Source organism: Capsicum annuum, chromosome 8 (genome assembly GCF_002878395.1).
Source record: "Capsicum annuum cultivar UCD-10X-F1 chromosome 8, UCD10Xv1.1, whole genome shotgun sequence".
In the NCBI taxonomy this organism is placed as follows: Eukaryota; Viridiplantae; Streptophyta; class Magnoliopsida; order Solanales; family Solanaceae; genus Capsicum; species Capsicum annuum.
The window spans coordinates 155,358,276-155,382,014 of NC_061118.1; the positions used below are offsets into that span (position 1 = coordinate 155,358,276).

The 23,739-nt window shown below is 31.5% G+C and overlaps 1 protein-coding gene across 1 annotated transcript; it reads right to left on the reverse strand.

Moving 5' to 3' along the window:
• Positions 1-8,338: 8,338 nt before the first annotated feature.
• On the reverse strand, positions 8,339-10,913 carry LOC107879358. Its single transcript, XM_047395578.1, has 5 exons — positions 10,656-10,913; positions 9,482-9,767; positions 9,198-9,343; positions 8,712-9,041; positions 8,339-8,515 (listed from the first exon to the last, which is right to left on the reverse strand). Exons 1-5 carry the CDS (start codon positions 10,911-10,913, stop codon positions 8,339-8,341), a joined length of 1,197 nt encoding a protein of 398 aa, XP_047251534.1.
• Positions 10,914-23,739: the final 12,826 nt, after the last annotated feature.

A 23,739-nucleotide genomic window follows, 5' to 3' on the forward strand; every position in this document is an offset into this window, starting at 1 on the left:
AGAGAATTCTTCTCTAGTATATCTTATAATCATATAAGCGTGTAAAAATATCATCACTTTTGATGATTATTATCATATTGTCCCTCCACGCGTATATTCGTGCATTTAATCACTTGTCTTCTTTCAGACATATTATGCACTGCTACCAAATACACCTCTAGAATGAAGTAAGTTGTCATATTTCAGACTTATCATATATTGCTACCACATTCACTTCATGGAATAGAGCATATTCAATTGGTCGAATTTCATGACTTTTCATTCAACACTCATTATTTTGCCTTAGCCATCATAATATCATCAATATGGTGTATTGAGATTCAAACTCAATATCTTATCCATATAAAGACGTCTTAGGCATGAATCGATGGGACTTGAACCCAACATATTATCATCCTTTTTTATAATATTATTTTTGAGGAATAAATTTAAAATATAAATGGTTCCAAACCAATAATTTTTCCTCAAATCCAATAATAACTATATTAATAGTAGCAAAAGAAAGATAACATAAATAATTACTAACCTTGAAATCCTTCAAATTTATAATCTCACCTTGTTTGGCAGAGTCTCGTGCTGATAACGTGTTATAAAACAAGAAAGAACAAAGAAGAAGAGTAGGGAGAATAGAGAGAGAATAGAGAGTAATTCTTATTTCTTCTCTTAAGGAATGATTTACAATGAAGGAAGTCATTCTATTTATAGGGGGAATTTGCCCCTAGTTTCACACTAAAAGATAAATACATCAAATCCTGATAGATATCAACTAGATCTTATTAGATCTTGATAGACATTCACTATAATGTAAATACATTTATAACAAACATAAGTTTCTAAACTTCTAAGAATTCCCCCACTTCTTAAAAATTACTCAAATCCCAACATTTCATATTTTTTATTAATTGTGAGATACAAGTTAACCCTACAACTAAAAAGGCGGCTCTTTACCGAAAAGTACTCCACATCTCCACTTTGAACGGCGCAAAATCTAGCCATTTTCTATCCATCTTCTCCATCTGATTCAAAAAATTCAATCAAGGTAATTTCCTTCCATAAAATTAGTTTCAACTTATTTAATTCCTTTTTTACATTTTTTTTTCAAATTTTTTTTTCCACAAGTAAAGCTATCTGAAAGTTGAGTATTTTGGTACAGAGATTTCTTCAATTTCACTTTTTTTTTTTGCTCCATTGTTTGAATTATCAGCATGAATAGTGAGTCTAGACCTTATTTTAGTCTTGGGGTTTCTCAATTAGAATGTTTCAAAGAATCTCAAGAAGTTGTAAACTTTGTTCCAGGAGATTTTGACTATGAAATTGATGGTTCATGAAAATAGGTCAAAACATAGAAACGATCCCTAAACTATGAAGAAATTACGTCAAAAGATTGCTAAGAAGGACAAGAAAAAAGAAAGTGGTTCTTAAAAAAAAGGACACAACAGTCCTGAAAGTAAAGCTCCCATCAAGAGAAGAAGAGTTGTTGAAGAAATTTATAGAGATGGGCTTCCTAAGGTAATTGCATGTACAGATTTGTTCAATTTTAGGCTGAGATACATATTTTGTGATGGATGATACGTTTTTGATAAAATTTATTTTTTATCCGGTGCTTTGTTGCTAATAATTTATATGTATCTTGTGATTTATTTTGATATTGTAATTAATATAACAAAAGATACAAGTTTCTTGTTATTAGATACATGCTATGTTGTCTTGTATTTGTTGGTTATTGTTAATACTATGATATGTATCTATTGGTGTATAAACTTGACTGAAAATTATATTATAAGAGATACAAGTTATGACTTCATAGATACATTCTATGTTAGCTTGTATCTGGCACTAACTGTTAATTGCTTGAAATGTGTCTAGTGTTGTTTAATTGTTATTGAAAGTCACATAACAAAAGATACAAGTTTCTTGTCATTAGATACAGTTATGTTGTCTTGTATCTGTGAGTTGTTGTTAATGATTTGATATGTATATGTCGGTATTTAAACTTGACTGAAAATTATATTATAAGAGATACAAGTTATGACTTCATAGATACATGTCATGTTAACTTGTATCCGGTACTAACTGTTAATTGTTTGAAATGTATCTAGTGTTGTTTAATTATTATTCAAAGTCATATAACAAAAGATACAAGTTTTTTAATAGATACATGTTATGTTGACTTGTATCTGGAACTTACTGTTAATTTCTTGAAATGTATCTAGTGTTGGTTTAATTGTCATTGAAAGTCATACAACAAAAGATACAAGTTAATACCTACATACATACATGTTGTATTAACTTGTTTCTAAAGTATGTTGTTATTAGAGTATTTATTTTTATTGTAATGTCTTAATGTAGAGCTGTTGCATATAGAATAATTTTTCACTATTGTTTCTTTTTGTTTTAGGAATTGAGTTATGTTATAAAGAAAATTCCAAGTCATCCTCTTAGATTTATAATTTTATGCAATTTAAGATTTAAGGATGAAATTAAACAAGTTGTCGGGCAAGAAGTGTTACACTTTTTTGAGAAGACTATCTTCAATGTTTCTCAACATACCTATTTCTAATTATATTGGACAAATAACAAAATGTATTCTTATGCTCGAGTTCAAGCAATCAAATCAATAAGAGATAATGTTTTTGTCAAAGGCCAGATCCTTAGATTTTTCGTCAATGCATTTGCATTGATTACCGGCTTAAACTGTTTTGGGAATGTTGATGATTTCAAATATGAAGAGTCTTCTCCGGGTAGGCTTATGAAAAGGTATTTTCCATAATCAACCAATGGTGTAGATAAGGATGCATTGGTGGAACGTTTTCTGAAGGGAAATTTTGAAAACAAAAAGGATTCCCTCCAGATGACAATCCTATATTTCATACACACTTTTATCTACTCACAGTTGAATGCTTCTCTCGTGCCATTTTTTGATTTTAAAATGGTTGAAGATGGAAAATATCAATTCTTTCCTTGAGGTAACGTGTCTTTCTCCAGGTTGATGGCCTCACTTAGGCAAGAATTTTCAATGGAGAAGCAACTTTATAGGTTAGGTGGTATCCCACAGGCTCTTAATGTGTGGATGTATGAACTTTATTCAAATGTTTAATCCAAAGTTGTTGATAAGGAGGGAAATAACATACCTCGCATATTGAATTGGAAGGTTGTTGCAGTCTGGCCTCAGTTTAATCAGTTTATGACTGAAATATTTAGCAAGGTACGATAATGATTGAACTTTTTTCATACATTGCATTATAGTTTTTGTAGTTTTAATCGTAATAATATTTAATGGATAATTTTTTTGTACATAATATTCATATGCCAACATTGTTCCTACTGCGGACGAGTTTGAAAAACTTAATTTGGCGCGCACTAGTTTTGCATCTGAACACCATGGTACATCTCCGATGCCATCTTCATCTAAAAATCAATATCGGAGGAGTTACAGAGTCAATGTACCCCAAGTTACCGAAGATCATTACAGTTTTGATGACTTCAGTTCTACTCCTCCACAATTTTTAATGAGGCGGTCGATACATGTATCTCGTACAGTATAAACCTATGACAAAGACTAAAAAAGATGTTCCGACAGGAAGAAGATCAGATCGTAAAAAACAAATGCAGTTGCGAGACACAGAAAAAAACAGACAACAAATTTTTTCCTTATCAACATATTTTATATTTTTCTCATAATGAAAACGTTTCTATATTGTGTTATTTTTCATGCTTAACAAAAATGACGAAACAAGCATATATGAAAGAAAAGAGTAAAGTTGATGCTAATTCAACATCCACATTAAACAAGAAAGACCTTGTGGTTAAAGCGGACCTACATTCGTTAGAGTCCGAAATGAAGGCATACGTAAGGATCTACAATTTATTGTTGTATAAATTTATTAATTGTATGCATTTTAACTAATCAACTTGCATATTTACTAGATTGATCAAAAATTCAAAGATTTGGAGCGTCTAATGAACGCTAGATTCACTGAATTTTTGAATTCATTAGAGCAGAAAAATAAGACTGTGAAGCAGGTAAGATGCTGTAAAACAACACACATTTATTAGCGAGTATATTGAATTTATTCATGCTTCTCATCTTTCAATTTTAGGAAAAAATTGCAAAACAAATCCTGAAAGAGGTTGCACATTCAGATGATGTTGCTGATTTTGACTGTCCTACTAATCCTGTCAGTCCACATAGTGTCTAAAAAAACAGAGGAAATGGAGGTGACCATTAGTACATATTTACTATTTGAATTATCTTATAAAAAAATATTTATATGTATCAATATGTACTTACTTCTCAAAGGTAGTAATTAACTAATTATATTATATTAATTTTTTTTATTCTCTGATAAAAAATCTACAGAAAACTATTGTAAAACAGAGCTGGCAAAAATATAATCCTTCAGATGCCGTTGTTGATAATGAAGGACCTACGAGTACTGACAATGTAGTAAAAGAAACTGACAAACCGGTTGAAATGGAGGATGATAAAGCCAACCAAACACTATCATTTCTCAAGAAGGGTGAACAACATAAAAAGGTAATAAACGTTCATTATGTGTTTTCTAATTAACATGACTATTTTTGCATGCTTGAAATGATAAATGTAAACTAAGTAATATATGTAATCAACATTTACATATCTTGTACAGTTTAGTTAATTTAGTAGTAAGAATCTAATTCACTAAAAAAATGAACACAGTTATGTTATTAATATTGCAGATTAAAAATAAAGTTTACATACAAGTTAAAACACAGTTGAGATACAAGTTAAAATAAAACTGAGATACAACTTTAAATACAGTTCAAATACAAGTTAAAATAAAGTTCAGATACAAGTTAATACAAAATTTATATACAAGTTAAGTTAAGTTTAGATACATGTTAAACTAAAGTCTAAATACATATTAAATTAAAGTTGAAATAAAGTTAAAACAAAGTTCAGATACAAGTTAATACAAAAAAGTTAATACAAGTTAAGTTAAGTTTAGACTTTTGTTTAATACAAGTTAATACAAAATTTATATACAAGTTAAGTTAAGCTTAAATACATGTTAAACTAAAGTTTAAAGACAAGTTAAATTAAAGTTGAAATACAAGTTAAACTAAAGTTCAGATACAAGTTAAAATAAACTTCAGATACAAGTTACTACTTATTGATAAAGTTAAAAATAGTGGACTTTATTTATAATAAATTTGTTAAGGTTTCAAATTATTTTCAGGATGTTGGAATTGAGAAGCAGAGTGACATAGCTATTGAAGAAATTCAGCCGCTTGAAAGTATTATTTCAGGTCGAGAACATGATTTGGCATTGACGATTTACAAGCCTCCACCAACAGCTCCAGCAGAGTATGAGATTAGCGACACCGCAATTTTTTCTGCCTTTTCTATGCCATAAAAGAATATTTCGGCTAATAAAAATGCATCTGCACCACGCTCAAGAAAGCCATCAAAGATTTATCGTTCTCCTTTTTTGACCCAATTTGAATCAAGTTCTAAAGGAAAGAAAAAGTTGGCTTCTAATGAGCGAAAAAAATTTTCATTCGAAAGCTATCACATTACTAGGGATTCACCTACTGTGAAGATGAAAATATTTGAAGAATGAATCCATGATGGCCTCTACAAGCAACACACGAAAAAGTAAGCAACACGTCTTATTCTAAATTCACCAGTAATATACAACTTACTATTTATTTATTTTTTCAAATCAACTGTACTTTTATGTTACAGAAAAGACGGTGACGATCACTACAAGGTTAATTGTTCAACACTTGAATTTTGTCAACTAGATTTCGTAGTTGCTTTTCCAAAATTCAAGAATTGGTTTTACTTGATGTATCAACAGAACAAGTGCTGGAATGATGAGGTATTACCTTCATTTTTTCTTAAAATTTTGTTTAAGCAGATTTTCAATAGTAAATAGTTTTCGTATTGTGTGATTTCTATGATGAAGTATTAAAGTCTATTACATGAGTTACATTGGCTGCATAATTGTTTAAGCTAAACATCGTGCTAACGAAACTTGTTTTTGTAATATTTGCATCTTTACTGTTAGTAAAGATAATTGAAATTTTTTAGCCGAAAGTACTGTATATTTGATACATAATAACAAAAAATGTTTCGTACTATATGAATATATATGTTGTTCAGTTTTTGATCTTATAGTTACCAATATTTTTAAAATTATTACATTAGATACATAATCAATAATTTTATATAATTATTACTTATTACAGTTGATTGCTATAACATACCACTTTATTACACTTTTTTTCAAAGTGTACATCGATAAGGCATATGTAAATTACTACAATTCAGACGTTACTAAGGATCTTGCAACTCAAGATACATCTGTCAGAATTGATGAGGTTGTTGATGTGGAGAAGTCACTGATTAACACAATCAAAGGATTGAGTACGTGCGCAGGTCAGCCTTGGCATATGGTAAATGAGGTATTTGTCCCAATTAACTGTGACGGCGCCTTTCAGTGGGTATTGACATTCATTGCTTTAAAGGATTGATGCATTTGTGTGTATGATTTAATGGCCTCTTCACGGAAAAGAAAACAAACAAGTGAGATTGAAAAGTTGGTTGTAATGATTCCAACTTACCTTCAGTATAGTAAATTTTTTTAGCACAAGGTACCCACTGACTGGACTGCACTGAAATCATACGAGGAAAAGTTCGAACGGGATCCATTTCAAGTGGAATATGTATCTGAGATAGCACAACAATATAGGGGAAGCTTGTACGTATTACATTACCTTTTTGTTTGTTTTCATTACCGTACTCATGTATATTAATGTTTTTAACTTAATTATTTTTTGAAATGCATAGATTTTGGTGTATTTGTGGCTGTTTATGTCGAGTATCTGAGTGAGGGATTAGGCATTTCATGTTTGGGTATTGATGCTCAATACCATCGTCTGAGATATTCTTTTCTTTTGTGCAAGTATGGGTCTGAAAAAAGCAGAGAACGGATACTTTAGTGAGAATGATGACCCACCAAGGCCAAGGAGCAAGCTCGCACAAAAAAAAAAAAAACAGTATTTTACATATTAAGTAGTTGTTTATTTGTTTGCTTGTTGGATATTACAAAACTAGAAAGTTGATAGAAACATTAATGATTTTTGGATGATGTTGGTAATGTTATGTTCTGATACATTATGTTTTTAAATGATTAAATAGTTTTATTTTGTTATCCATTATAATGCAATGCTAAAACATTTCATATATATTTATGTATCGAACTACATTATTCTAGCACTTTATAAAAATATAGTATTAGAAAAATATTTTATAACATTTTACAATCATATGTATCTAATATAATGAAACATAAATTAGAATATAATGGTATTAACCTTGAAAATATTACATTATTTAGTATCTACAATAGTTTTTTGTTCCAATTAATACCTGTTGTCTCTAAAATGCATAACAAATTATAGCACAAGTTAATGGTACTATATCAAAAAACTAATGACATTATACTATAGAAGTGAAAATTTAATCTTGTATCTATAAAATTGACTGAGAAACATCTTATTAAATTATATGTATCTAGTAAAACAAATACATATTTTACTATATAATAAATGTATATAACAACACATTACATTATAATGTTTCTATAGCCATTTTTAATTACTCAGAATACATGTTTGCCTTCAACCAAACTAACACATTATATCAAAACTTACAGTCCTACATGATACAATTATATTTTTCAATTATTACAAATTGTGCAAACTTGTATCTACAAATTTATGAAAAATACATCATATAAAAGTATAAATCTTTACCATCCTTTACTACAGTATAACAACTACAATAACATTATTAGTTCAATATTATCTTAATTTCTAAATGAAGTTTCACGACAATTTCAATCTTCAAAAAATAAGGGTAAATAATTAACAAGGATCAAAAACAACTATTTATTACTGAAACTATTTTTCTTAATATTCTTAAAAAAAAAACAATGTCATCAATTAAAACTTCGCATTAAAAAGGAAAGAAATTCAACTAAAAGATAACAAATTATTCCACATTAATAATCAGTCAACTGCATGGTCAGTCCTCCTTTGGTAAGAAGTTACAAGTACGCCTGTTGAGACTTGCATACCCACATCTCCCGCAACAATTACTACTCGATGTCATAGTTTCACTTGATTTCTTGTGCCTGTTTTTCTTTGGCCTTCCGGGTTGACGTTTGTATTTTGGTGGTAACACAACTTCATTCATAACTTCTTGTGGCACAATCCAGTACTTTGTATCGGGCATTGGAAACATAGATTCTTCATACGTCTTCCTTAATGTTTTGGGATAATAAAACTCTCAACAATAAGTCTCCATATTAACTACATGCTGGCTTTTTAGTACTACAATTGCGTGTTCACATGTTATCTCGTCCAATTGGAATCTACCACAAGAGCAAGTCCTCCTATCAAGACATACTCTGTACTTCCTCCCGTCATCATAAATAGAATATACATATGTTGATGATGCACTAACCTACAAGATTAGTCATAATATGTTTACACATAAATACATATTAATCTTTTATAGAATATTTTGTTTAAATTCAATAAAAAGATTGATTAAGTTACTGTAACATTTTTCAAAATAACATTTTTAAAACAACTAGTATCCTGTATTATGAATCAAGCATTCTATAATATGTAAAATAAAACAAAACATCAAAACTAACCTTAAGCCTTGTAGATTTTGAAGTATTTAGTTGAAGAATTTCTTCAAATCTACTTCCAAGTGACGTGTTTGCATATGATGCACTTGTGTTTGCATACGATGCACTTTCTCTATTCTTGCAATTCCACTTTCCAAACAATTTCCTTGCCTGCTCCAAAAATTCTATTTTCGGCAACTCACGTGCTAGCTTTAATTTACCATTTATGCACTCCGCTATATTTGAAGTCATCATTCTACGACGATTAACAGGTGCATACACGCGTGCCCACTTTTCAAATCCAGCATCCTCAAGATAAGACTTTACCCTCTTATCAATCTTCCCAACTTGATTCTAAAAAAAATCAAACTCATCTTTGTGGTAAGCCTTGACCATAGCATAGTAAATATCGCTAAGTCTATCTTTACTCTTCCTGAAGTTTGTGCAAACATTCTTCCACAAGTGCCAAATGCATGTGAGGTGTGGCACATTCGGATATACAACACTCACATCCTTTATTATGCTTTCATGACGGTCGGAAACAACACACATACTATTGCGCTCTCCAAAAGCAATTCTAAAGTTCTCAAAAAAACAAGTCCACGAATTATCGTTTTCACTATCAACAACACCATACGCAATTGGCAGAATGCGTCCTACAATTTTGATAATATAAAAAATTAATTAATCAAATACAAGTAAACGATTTCTCAAACTAGAAAAATAATTTAACAGAAAATATGATCTTAATTACATCGTAAAAATAAATATACATACAAATAAATATAAATTACCTGTTCCATCAAGAGTGCTTGCGGAAACAAATGTACCTTTATATGCTCCACTCAAATGCGCACCATCAACCACAACTACAGGCCTGTAATACTCGAATCCCCTCTTCAAAGGTTGCAATGCAACGAACAAATGCATAAATTTATTATCCTCGGATTTATGCATTCTAATATGTGAACCTGGATATACGAAATTTAATATGTATACATATCGAGCCATTTGTCGATAACCATCCGCAGGTTTCCCCCTTAACATGTCAATCGCACGTTCTTTAGCCCTCCAAGCCTTCTGATAGTTAATGTCTACACCGAAAGTATTTTTAATATCTTTTATTATATCATTCGGGGTGTGTATTCTCTTATAGTTGACAAGTTTTGGTGCAGCAAAACAACTAACAAACCCAACTATAGCTTGAAGTTGAGTAAAAACACGATCTTTCAACGGGCATGTGTGAATATCTTGAAAAAATCTAACTTTAAATAGTTTTATATCCCGACGACATGATGCTTTAAAGATCCAAACACAATTCTCCGAACGGCATTGTAGGACATAGCTGAATCAATGAAAACAAAAGTTCAAATTATCTTCTTAATGAATATAGAAATGAAAAAACATATTTCTATATTCATTAACCGCATTGACTACTTGTATAACATGTATGTAGAAATTTTACAACATGTATCTAGGACATTAATATGTCTCTAGGACATTTCTGATATATATGAGAAAATAAAAAACATCGAGAAACATAATTAAACATAACTTGATAAACTGAGATACAAAATGAGCAAAATGTATTATTTTTCATAACAAAATATATCTCGGCTTGAAACTTGCTCAACATGTATCTTGTAAATTTACAACATGTATCTAGGATATTTATATGTATCTACAACATTTTTTATAACACACAACAAGAAATATAATTAATTATAACTTAATAAAATGAGATACAAGATTAGAAAAATGTATCATTTTCATAACAAAATGTATCTCGTCATTAATAATCCTTCCCAGTTAACGTACACAAAATTACCAAGACCTGCTACAAAAAAAAAAAAACATAACATACCTTTTCTTGTCTGATCTTTTGGAATAGTAATTAAAGGAATGCTCAATTGCAAATCGCGCCATAACCAAAATGAGAGTACACTTGTCCTTGTATATTTATCCAACCTTAACATCACTATGTTTGTAATCAGTAATGATCTTGTTCCCTTTTCTATCCAACAAAGGCATAGGAGAAGTAGAATTAGATTTATAACTAATTATTTCTTTAACTATTTCAGAGGGACTTTCCAAACACATTACAGCACCAACTTTCCCATCAAAAAGCATTTCACTATCAGACTTATCTAACGTAGTGATGATAAGAGGATACGTTCCAAATTCACGCTCTGTCTTTTTAATTTTAAAGTACATCTTCACACTCATTTCGTTACGAATGAACAACGGACAATCATTTCCTTCAACAATGTAACGAGCTTCAATTTTTTTTTGTTTCGTCGATTTTCAGTTCTTCCGCAATTGTAGAAATCAGTTTTTCGTAACATGTTCACTGACCACAATTCCATCACTCTTATAACCAACATACTCGATTTCGTTAATCCAAACATCGGAATGACGTAAAAGCACCGAAATATCATATCAAACAAGCGAAATTAACAAATCAAATAAAAAAAATTGGTGTGTTTAATCTGAAAAAGAAGAAAGAATATTTTTCACTTTCAAAAATATATTAAAACAACGTTTACATTTTAACGAAGTGGAGTAATAAACGGAATCCCACTAAATGTGGGATTTGATTTTGTTTTTCACCTTAATTAGTAAATGCTAATTTAATGCAAAGTTATCTGTTACATTCCTTAAAACATGCTGATTTAGTTAATTAATACATATATCAGTAGTATGTAACTAATGTAATTAACTTGTATCATCAGAGGTCAAATGTTGAGATTTTAGGAAATTTTGAAAGATGTTGGGATTTTTAGTAATTAATAGTAAACATGTCGGTATATATATAAAATTTACTTCTTTTTTTCATGATATATGGGCTAAGCTTAATGAGATTTTGTTATTTTTAGTAAATTTGGGCTCACAGTTATTATGAAATGGGCCAAATTTTTAGTTATGTACTAGTTTTTAATTGGTTTAACGTAAGATATAGCAAAAAAATTTAGATTGCAATTAATAATAAATATTTGGTATAAAAAAAAAGATGTTTTTATTTTAAGACAATAAAATATAAATTTTATATATAAAAAAAGTGATTTCATGCGCATAAAAAAACGACATTATTATTAGGACATCAATCATCTCCTTTTTTTCTGTGAAATGATTTTCTCCTTCTTTAATCATACCATTTTCTCCTTCTTCATTAGCAATCATACAGTTTATTTTTTTCAATCTCTGTTATCAATCATATCATTTTTATCTTTCATTACAATTTTCTTTTAAATTGATTCGCTCTTTTTTTGTCTTCTTCTTCTAAGAAAATACTAATATCAATATTTTATTTAAAACAAACTTTTTTCTAATCAAGTTTAAACCATGTTATATATCAATATCATATACAAAATAATTTTTCAATTTTTGATCTATGAAATTGGTATGCAAAATGATATACAAGAATGCTGCATATTTATTATTGTTTTTAGTAGATGAAGGTTGTACTGGATTAAAAGTCAAAAATCTTGATAGTATTTTTTCAATTTCTCTTATAGCAGGTTACATATGAATACTTAATTTTATTTTTTATATGAATGGAATAGCTATAAAAATTGTTTTACTTGATTTTTTTTTATTGCAAATCTTTTACAAACTCTATGGATTGTGATATTTAATTAAGAAGATATAATTTAGATTATAAATTGAATAAATCGATTTATAAAGTGATTTCTTATATGTTACATTTGCATGAAATATTTATGAAATAGATATATAAACTGGTATTCATGGATTGTCACATTCAATTTAGGTGATATCAGTTTGTACATCAATTATGTGCTTATCCCTTTGAATTTAGATTCCATCTCATCTACTTTTATAGAGAATTAAGATTGAATAAACACTATCATCTTTAATACTGAAAAAAAAGAATCAAGATTTATATATAAAAAAAAATAGCAGTACATTTAGTTCTTCAATAATGAAAGAAGTAAAAAAATATTATTGTAAAAAATATAAAATTTGTAATTATCTATAGAGTATTTTGGTTGTTTTGAGGAAATATATGTGAAAAATATATATAGAATAAAATAGAGTGAAAAGAGGGAGAGAGAGAATCATGTATTTTGTGAGAGAAAATTGTGGAATTGTATAACAGATTATGAAGAAAATAAGAAAAAGAAAAATTTTAAAAATATATTATTGGTCAGATTTTACTCTTACCATAATCATCAACATAGTTAATTTAAGAGAGATGAAATGCTAAATGCTAAAAGAAAAGAAGATAATTGTACTTAATAAATATATTTTTGAATATTTAAAAAAAAAAACTAACTTTTTTAAAAATTACTACAACTTACATTTGAAATTTAATAAAATATTTATTTAAAAATATTACTATAATTTATAATAAATAATTTAATAAATACATAAAAGATAATTTTTACTTTTCAATCGTTCCTTTAGAAAATGGGGAATGGACAAAAATTAACTTCTCAATTAATAAAATTGACACAAAATAGCCACTCAATGTTAATTCCAAATTATAGCCTTAACTTCGGCCATTTTGTTATAAAATAAATACAAACTATCAATATCAAATTTAAAGAAATGAGAGAACTTTGGAGAATTTAGTAGTACATTTGTTTTTTTTTTGTAACAAATGTAAAATATTACCATAACAAAACCGTCTCAGTACAAATACAGAGCACCTCATCCTATCATAGGGGTAGGCCTCCAACAAGCAGCAACAGCAACCAAATATAACATCTACATTAGCTAACTAAGTGTTGAATCCAATTCCTACATCTCTGAGCTTTCTTTGAATTCCTGTGCAAATTAATCCTCTCTAAGAGCTCCTTCTTAATCATTGTAATTACCTCATCTATATTTACAGCTTTGCCTTTGTATCTCTTCCAGTTTCGGGCCCTCCATGTATGATAGATTATGGCACCATGTAAAGTTGCAACCGCCTCTTTCATGAATTTCTTCCAGTGCTTCCTTTGTATATTGATCAAGACTTGTTGTACATCCTTATGTTGCACTGCCACTCCAGTCCATTGGTTGACTTTGTGCCACACTTCCCATATCCAGGAACATTCTACAAACAAATGAATCTTCGTCTCTATCTCATTGGCCTCACAAAGACAACAATCGGCATTAGCGTTATCCGCCGGTATGTTTAGCCGTTTATTCCTTTCCCGAGTGAGTAATCTACCTTGTACTTCCAACCATACTATGAATCTATGTTTTGGTAAAGCAACAGATGTCCATATCAGTTCTGCAACTCTCATTTTAACTCTTTGCAGTATTATTTCCATATAACTCTTTGTTATTGAGTAGGCTCCATCCTTTGTTAATTTTTATCTACCTTGCACATACCAACTCTGCATTTAAGTCTTTATAGAATTTAGTTTTCTCCAATACCAGCTGCTGTCAGGAGGATACTTGCATCATCCTTGAGGTACAACCCGTGTATCCACCTTACCCAGAGTGTCTCCTTGTGCATTGAAATTTGCCAAATCAGTTGGTCTACTGATGCTACATTCCATGATTTACAGCCTTTTATATTCAGTCCACCCTGACTCTTAGGATAAAATACATTTTCCCATGATGCCAAAGCCATCTTCCTCCCTTCATCCTTGCTTCCCCACAAATAATCTCTACACTTTTTATCTACTTCTTTAAGTACACTTTGAGGAAGGATAAAAACAGCTCCCCAAAAACTATGGATAGAAAATAATACTGTATTTATCACCTGTAACCTCCCAGCATAAGACAAATTTTTGGAGTAAGTCACATTGATTCTCTGTATAATCTTGTCCACGAGTGTATGGCAATCAACCTTGTTCCATTTTTAGGAGAAAGAGGGAGACCAAGATATCTGATAGGAAATGCACCTTCTACAAATCTAGTTCTTGCCAATATCTGATTCTTTATTTCCTCATTTACTCCAGCCAGAAACACACTTGATTTGTCAATATTAGCTTCCAAACCTGTAGCTGCACTAAAGTGTTGTAAAGCCTCCATTATTCTACTCACAGAATCTATATTTCCCTTACAGAATATCATCAAATCATTAGCAAAGATCAAGTGAGTTAGTCTTAACTCCTTACACATTGGATGGAATCTGAAATCAGGTAACATGCTTATAGTTTGCAGTGTTCTCGATAGGTATTCCATCTCTAGGACAAATAAGAGGGGAGACATTGGATCGCCTTGCCTAAGCCCCCTCCCCCTAAGAAGTAGCCATGATTTGCACCATTAACTTTCACTGAGAACTTAGTGGTTGACACATATGTCATAATCCATTTAGTAAACTATTACAGAAATCGGAAACCTTGAAGTACTTCTTCCAAGAAATCCCAGTGTACCATGTCATAGGCTTTCTTAAGGTCTATCTTCACAAGACACCTAGGTAAAGCATTCTTCCTATTGTAGTGTCATAGTAAGTCATGACATATTAACACATTATGCATCATTGATCGTTCCTTAACAAAGACTGACTGGTTCCCTGCTACTAAATAGTTTACTGCATCTCTTAACCTTTTATATATAATCTTTGAGATGCACTTGTAGATCACATGGCAACAAGATATAGGCCGGAATTGGCTAGCAGTTTTCAGCCTATCTACTTTAGGAACAAGTGCAATACTAGTAGAGTTAATTTGTGTTAATAGTTTACCATTATGAAAGAACTCCAGCACTGCCTTGGTTACATCATTCCCAAAAATTGTCCAAGCAGCTTTGTAGAATTCACTACCATATCCATCCAGTCCCGAACTCTTGACACTTTTTATCTGGAAAATAGCTTCCTTTACCTCATCTGACTCAACCTGCAATAACATCTGCCTTTGGTGCTTATTATCAAGGACTACACCTTGGTTTATAACTGCAAGTAATGCAGATGTTCTATTCTTTGATCTCTGACCCAATAATTCTTTGTAATAATCAACAAATAAGCTTGCAATAGTGTCAGGATTTGTCTGCCAATCACCTACCTGATTTTTTAGTTGTGTAATGGTTTGTTTCAGTTTTTGATGTTTGATAACAGAGAATAAATATCTTGAATTATCATCACCCATTCTTATCCAAGTTGCCTCGCTTCTTTGTTGTAAGAACACCTCAGCTATATATGAAGAATTCCTAAATTTTTTATATGTTTGTCTCTCTCTTTCCAGCAAATGAGCATCATCTGGGCTAAGATGTAGTTTATTCTGTATAAGTTTCAAATTATTCTTGTCCTTTTGTGCTTCAGTGACTATATTTTGGAAAGCCAGAACATGTAGCTTCCTCAAGCCCCTCTTTAACAATATCAACCTCTTCACTACTTTAAACACCATGCATCCTTCATTATCCACCTCCCATCCCTCATTCACCAACCAAATGAAGTAAGGATGTTTGGTCCATACATTACAGAACTGGAATGGACTCTTGAACTTAGGATTATCCATTAACATCACCTTAGCAGGACAGTGATCACTTATTCCCTCATTTAGGAACATTGCTTGACAAGGTAGCATTGTATTCAACCAGACTCCATTAATGAATATCCAGTCAATTCTGGAAAATATTCTTTGGTGAGAATGTTTGTCACTCCATGTATATTTATTACCTGGTGTTGGAAATTCCAGCAGCCCACAATCATGCACACAACTTTTAAAATCAACTATTTCAGACCATACCACAGGAGCTTCACCAATTCTATCCTCTGCTTTTAAAATGGAGTTAAAATCGCCAAGTAGCATCCATGGTTTTGTGCAAATTCTACTATGTCTCACTAGACTTTCCCATAACTCATGCCTTTCCTCCTTAGTATTGAAGGCATATACGAATGGAATATCAAAAAGTATTTGCAAGGGAATGAACATCACCTCACAAATGATTTGTTGAGCAGTTTGGAAAATGGTTGAGACCTTGTAGTAATCAGGCCTCCATGTGATCCATATCCTACCATTATAGTGCTCTTCCAAGTTAGTTACGTAGCTCCAACCAGCAAACATATTATCAGTCATAGTATCAATCTTTTTTTTTGTTTCAAGTAAGCCTATAAGACTCACATTTTCTTCATTGCAAAGGATCTTAACCTCTTTTTGTTTATTTGGAGCATTTAGCCCCCTCACATTACAACTAATTATGTTTACCATTCCCAGGACTAGGATTTATAGAGCCACCCTCGGTCCTTGCATCTCATGTAGTTACATGTAATTCTGCACTATGTTGTAGCACCTGAAATGAATTAACACTCGTTGCCTGACAAACCTGTCCAACGGCTACACTGTATGGAGTTTTACTTAGCTTTCTCGGAGTCTGCCAGCTATCTATGCTTGCACTTGCCACCTCCCTACCCTGCTGAAGGTTCTTCTTAGTCATTTGATTTGTCAACACCCTATCCTGATTATCATTTTTCACCTCATGTGGAGGATCCTGCTGAGCAGGTCCTTTCGTAACTACACCTGCAACATTAATTGGTTTGGGAACTTTTTTCTTAATTCTGCATTCATTCTCTTCATAGCCATACCTCTTACGAAAGTTGCACAATAATGGTTTCCAGTCATATTGTACAGCTTGCACCACGACCTTTCCTTTTTTATTTTTAAATTGCACTTCATCAGGTAGATGAGCTCCCAATTCTACTTCCACAAGCAGTCGAGCAAACTTTAATCCATTCCTTTCCTCAGTATTGTGATCCACCATAAGAGGCTTCCCAATCATACTTCCAAGTTTACTTAGTACTGATTTACTCCAATATTTAAAATCTAGCTCCGGAAATTTGATCCAGATTGGGATAGTTTCCAACTCCTCCTTGGTAAATTCTAATTTTGGAGACCACTCCTTGACAATTAATGGCTTGTTGTCAAAGTGGTAGATACCTCCTTGTAATACCTCTTGTTTCCCTATCACAGTTTCAACTCGTACTACAATAACTCCATTCTTCAACATAGCTACTCGATCTATATCATATTTACCCCCAAAGCCTTTGAATATAACGTTGAATTACCTGGAATGGTGGGTGTGCCCCCAAAACATAACGAATCACTGCTCTACTCTAGTATTCCACCTTATATTTGATGTCCTCCATTCCAATTTCTACTATCTGCCTATCTCCAACCTGTGATGGAGCACATACTCCAATTTGTAACCTGCATTAGCCAATTTTGAGATATTGAAATTATCCCAAATTGACTTCTTCCTATTCATCAACTTACTCTCCTCTTCTACTTCATCTTCCCAGGAACATTTACTGGCACTTGATGATGCCTCCAGTAGCATACTAGTTGATCTCGTCACTACTTCACTCCAAATAGATGTTGCCTCTCTCTGCTGCATTTTATCAGTTACTTTATTAGCATGCACTGTTCCATTGAATTGCTCCAATACTGTTTTATTGATTTCCTTCGAGTTGTTCCTTCGCAGCTCCATGGACGATGAACTGCTCATTCCTAGATTAGGGGAGGCTAGGACTTGCTTTGTCCTCAATTCTCCCGTCCCTTTTGAACCTACTGATTTGATGCTTGAATCCACCAATTGTGGTATCATTTCTTCTTCTTTTGCTTTTTTTGAGTGCTTGCAACTTCCCTCGCTGAGATGCGCCTTGCATAATCTGTGCTTTCTTTACCATTAGAGCTTTATGAGAGGGTAAACGACCTCTCTTACCCATGGTGGGTGCAGGTTTAGCTAACTTGCACCAAGAGAGAAAGCATACCCGTAGAAATTCACATTAATTACTTATTTTTCAAATAAAAACATACATTTGTTATTACTTTGATGATCATAATAAAATATACAAGGGTGATTGTTTATAAACCATCAAATTTAGTTCTAAGGTTACCAAACTTGATTTCAAATTAGCAAGTTGACAAATAGACAAGTTGACAATTTGGCCAACTAATTAAGTATTCAAATCCAATTTAAATAAGTAATTTATGGTCTTCAAATCCAACTTGACTACTAACTATTATCTCTAATAAATGGCATTTCACACATATACATGTCACATGACATCCATATTATATAACACTTCCCCTTGAATGTCCATTTATAAATAATGTGTCTCGTTGAAATCTTACTAGAAAAATTCAATGAGAAAAAGCCTAATAAAGGAAAAAGAATACACACATCTTGTAATACGCCTTTGGTGTTGCCTCATTAAAAATCTTACTAGAAAAATCCGATTAGGACAAAACCTTGGTTAAGGAAAAAAAGTACAAAATGTATTTTACTCCCCCTGATGAGAACTTCAGTTTAATGACTTGAATTTTTGCATCCCGATCTTGTGCATCATCTTCTTAAAATTTGCAGCTGAAAGAGACTTGGTGAATAAATCAATCATATTGCCATTCGAATAAATTTATTGCACGTTAATATCATCATTCTTTTGTAGATCATGTGTATAGAAATTTTTTGATGAGTGTGCTTCATTCTATCTCTTTTTAATGAATCCTCCTTTAAGATGTGTTATGCATGCTGTATTATCTTTGTATAAAATTGTGGGTACATTGTCATAGTTCAAACAATATTTTTTTCGAATGAGATGTATCATGAACCTCAACCATACACATTCTCGGCTTGCTTCATGAATAACTATTAACTCAGCATGATTTGATGAAGTGCTTGATAGTCTGCTTTGTATATCTCCAAGATATGACAGTATCCCCATATGTCAATATATTGCATGTTTGAGATCGAAATTTATGTGGGTTAAATAAATACCCAGCATCAATATAATCAACAAGATCGGGATTGCAATCTTTAGAATAAAATAAGATTATGTGTTTGATCCCATTTCGATGTATTCTAGTAGGAGCAGAATTATACCTTGCTAACAAATTAATCGAAAAGGGCTATGTCAGGCCTTGTAGTATTTGCAGGATACACTAGTACATCAATTGCACTAAGATATGGTATTTCATAACCAATTAAATTTGGCATATTTCTTATGTCAGCAAATAATCTATTGCTTTTGAAAACTCTCAAAGAGTTCGAATAATTTTCAAGTTATAGATTTATGCAATATAAGGATTATAGATAAGTTTCCCAGAAACTTTTATATGCTTCAAACATTTTGTATCCTTAACAAGTTTTCATGTAAATTTTGTCAAGTGACAATATTCAGCATTTCATCCGTGACTAGAATAAAATAAGATTATGTGTTTGATCCCATTTCGATGTTTCAAGATGCATTCTTTTATGTCTTTTCAACGTATGTTCATCAATGGACAAATATTTCATTTGTCAAGCACTCCTAGTATACATCAAGTAGTACGCATTGTTAGCTACCTCATTAAAAACCTTGCCAGGAAAATCCTATGGAATAAAACCCCAGCTAAGGAAAAAAGAGTGCAGCGCACGTATTATACTCGCATCGTTTAAAACATACTTTATTCTTATAAATGATGCTCCGCAATTCATATGTACACCAACTGCACTAAAACATAGTACTTACCAATCATTTTCATGAGATCAAAATTGATCTGTTTTCAAGTGAAGCGATCTTTATAATCATGGGGTATTCAATAGAAACGCTTTATAACCTTTTAAATCCTTCAAGGATTTTCATATAACTTTTGCCCTCTAGGTAGACATAATAATACTTTATTTTATGTATTCAAGTTTTTTAATATTTTCAGACTGAAATCAACTTTATTTCATCCACCACAGCCACAGGAGAACAATTCTCCTACAATAATGCCAGGAACTTTGTGAAATCTTTATGCCCCAAGGCACAAGTCATATTTTATATCTTACGAATTTTACTTCTCGCATAATAAATCATTTGTACCTCACTGCATTATACCTCTGGTCTTTGGATTATGAGTCCAGATATTTATTTTTTAAGTGAAACAAATTACTTGAATTACATACTTTTATTTGGCCAATAATTTATCTGTCCATACTCTTTGACAAATTTGTATCCAAGATCCTCAATACTATTTATAATGTTGAGCATTATATTATATCAAAGATATCATCGATGATTATTTGATATTGGTTCCAATAAGACATAACTTAATGAAGATCTCTTCATATTCATTACTATTCAGGTACCTGAACCTTTGTCAAGGTTTTATGAAGTGTTAGGTCGGTTTGAAACCAATTGGTCTATCACGCTTCAGGCGTGTCATAGACTCCGTCCTTTTACGGACTTTTCATTGGAGCATTTTACAGTTGAATTATCATATAGAATTAGCAAACATATCTGACAATTAGTTTGCAACATTTTGCAAATGAATTATCTCTTAAACTTCAAGTTCACATATATATTTTTGATAAGGATCTAGATAATTCATTTCATGCATAACTTTTAACTACTAATCAAATCTCCTCCTAATGTTAGGAAACCTAACATTTATCCCTAATCTTATCTTGAAATTCATATTTGTGCATTGTGATGAAGCAATTGCATCATGTGCCGCACACTAAAATTTTTAGATGAAAATTATTTGGTTCTTGACCTTGAACTAATAGTGGTAGGGGAGCCTTGTTGGCTTGATGCATATGAATGCTACTATATTTTAAATGATACATCTCATACCAATTTTTTTTGAGGAGATTTGTTCTAATAATCAATGATTTAGCTAGAATTGGAGGCATACAATTTCTACTAAACCAACCAGCATTATCAACATAATTTATAGTTTGGAACCATGCTCTTAATTTAATAATTCGAGCAAACAACTTTGCAAAAATCAAATTGCAAGTTAATAGAAAAGCACATGTGATCATATCATAGATGCATCTATTAAACTATATAATAGTAATCGGTCCACATGGCAGGCGAACGGACCCATATTCACCTTTTTATATGTTCCAAAAAATTTAGGGAATACATCTCAACCTTTGCTGGTACAATGATCAATTCATTGTGAGAACAAACAGTACAAGAGAATTCATGAAGAATATTTTATTTCTTCAATATATAACCACGTGAATTCTTAATTATTTTTGCATCAAATTTCAACCGGGATGATCAACCGTCATTTCAACTAATATTTATTTCAGTAAATTTTTAATTTACCATTGCATGTGATTCTGCCATCATGCTCATATTTGTGTATTACAAATAAGAAGAAAAGCGCGGATAACCTTTTACGTAAATATTTATAACCCATGCCGATTGTAGTAATATGAAGATATAACATCTTTCTACTATTTATAGTCTCAAAAAAAATTATTTTTGACAATGTCTTTGAAACTTAATAAGGTTCTTTCGAGACTTACTACAATTCCAATATTATGAACAATTTCATTTCTCCAGATAGTTACACTGAAGCTCTTTTAGAGCTCTCAATTAATTTTGTTTACTACACATATTTCACACACAATTCATATGGTGAACATCTCCTTCAAGGAGAAAAATCATATAAGTACGATCATAATCTTAAAACATTATATAGGCAAGACTTGTCCATGATAAACATATCAAAAATATTTATGCCATACTACAAGTACACGATCAATGACCGTTTATGTCAAAATAAATTTTTCTTTATTTTTCTCAAACCTTCCATAGAGGTGAGATATGACATTTTTCCAACCATGCACGAGCATGTCAGTGTTCATAGTTTTTATCATATCTTGACACATTCATTTAAATAATGATCAAGCATTAAGGATGTGCAAATCTCATTCTCTTCAAGGAATGAATTATAATCATATGTGCATGCATCATAAATTTTCATGAGAAGCCCATTCTCACGCCATGAAATTTATTACATTTACATGACAGACCTTATCATCACTTTGAAAGGTCAAGTGCGCCATCACTTTATATTTCTTTGTTTTGATGGAGGATTTATAAATCTTATATCAAATTAGGTCGCACGATAATCACGTGTGCAATGGCCTTTCACACCATGCCCATTAGTGGCAAAAATTACCTTTATATTTTGAAGGATCATTTGAGAACTCATAATGTTCTTCGAAGAATATAACCTTCTAATTCTTTAAGCACATCTTCGAGATGGACAAATCGTTTATGCCAACTTATGAACTTATTTGTACTAGTAAACTCCAAGTTTACCATGACATATGAGTTTTACTTAGTATATTTCAGATTTACTAGAACATGAATAATTTTCAAGTTTGCTATTTTGGAGTATATTTCATAATATTTATTCTTAATTATTCTACCTTTTAGGGAGGTGTTACTCCTATCACATTCACCCCAGGGAATGGATCTGTAGTTTTAACAATTAAAATTCTCATTTCCCAGGAATGAAATATAACGATGTCTTAAGCCTATCAAATTATGATAGCTTAGAATATCCTTCAAGATATTGCTCCTTCATGAGAAAAGCGAGGCGTACATATAATGTAACGAAATATTTTGTCCTTGTTACGCCTCTATTCATATTCATATATTCAATCACATGTTTTCTGTAACACCCCGTACTTAATTACGTGCATTAGCCATTGTTATATGTGTTGGAGTGTATGTATTGATCCTAAGTTAGGTATATATGAGTTTAAGTATGAGTATTGATTATTTTGAGATGGTTTCAAGTGTATAGTTTGATTATATGTGTATAGGAATAGACCTTATTTATACCGGAATTTGCCCGTCGATGGTCCCATACGAAGGTTATTGAATAAGCTTTCCAACGATATAAAGATTTCCAAAAACGGATAAGTTTCGGATATAATCGAGCACGTTCGAAACTATAAAACGGTGGCCGGGATGTTGTGAACAGTAAATGTGCAGGAAAATTTCCTGCACACAAACTACTGAGGCCTGCCAGTTTTTTGGGTCAACTTTGAATGATCATAACTCCCTCAATATAATGAACTGGGAGAGCTACCACATATCAAAAGAAAGATCTTTGAGTCTTTTTTCCAATGCAATTGGTTTCATCCAAATCCAACATCTGAGTAAGGATTTATACTCGTTTTACTTCAGCCTCTCAAAACAGATTTTTAGGGTCAACTTCAAATGATCATAACTCCTTGTACAGGACGAACTGGGTGGCCTACTTTATATGAAATGAAATTCCTTTGAATTATCTTTCCAACGATACCAATTTAACCCAAATCTGATATCGGAGCAAAGAGTTATGGCCGATTTACTTTAGCCTATCAAAACAGTCCACCATGG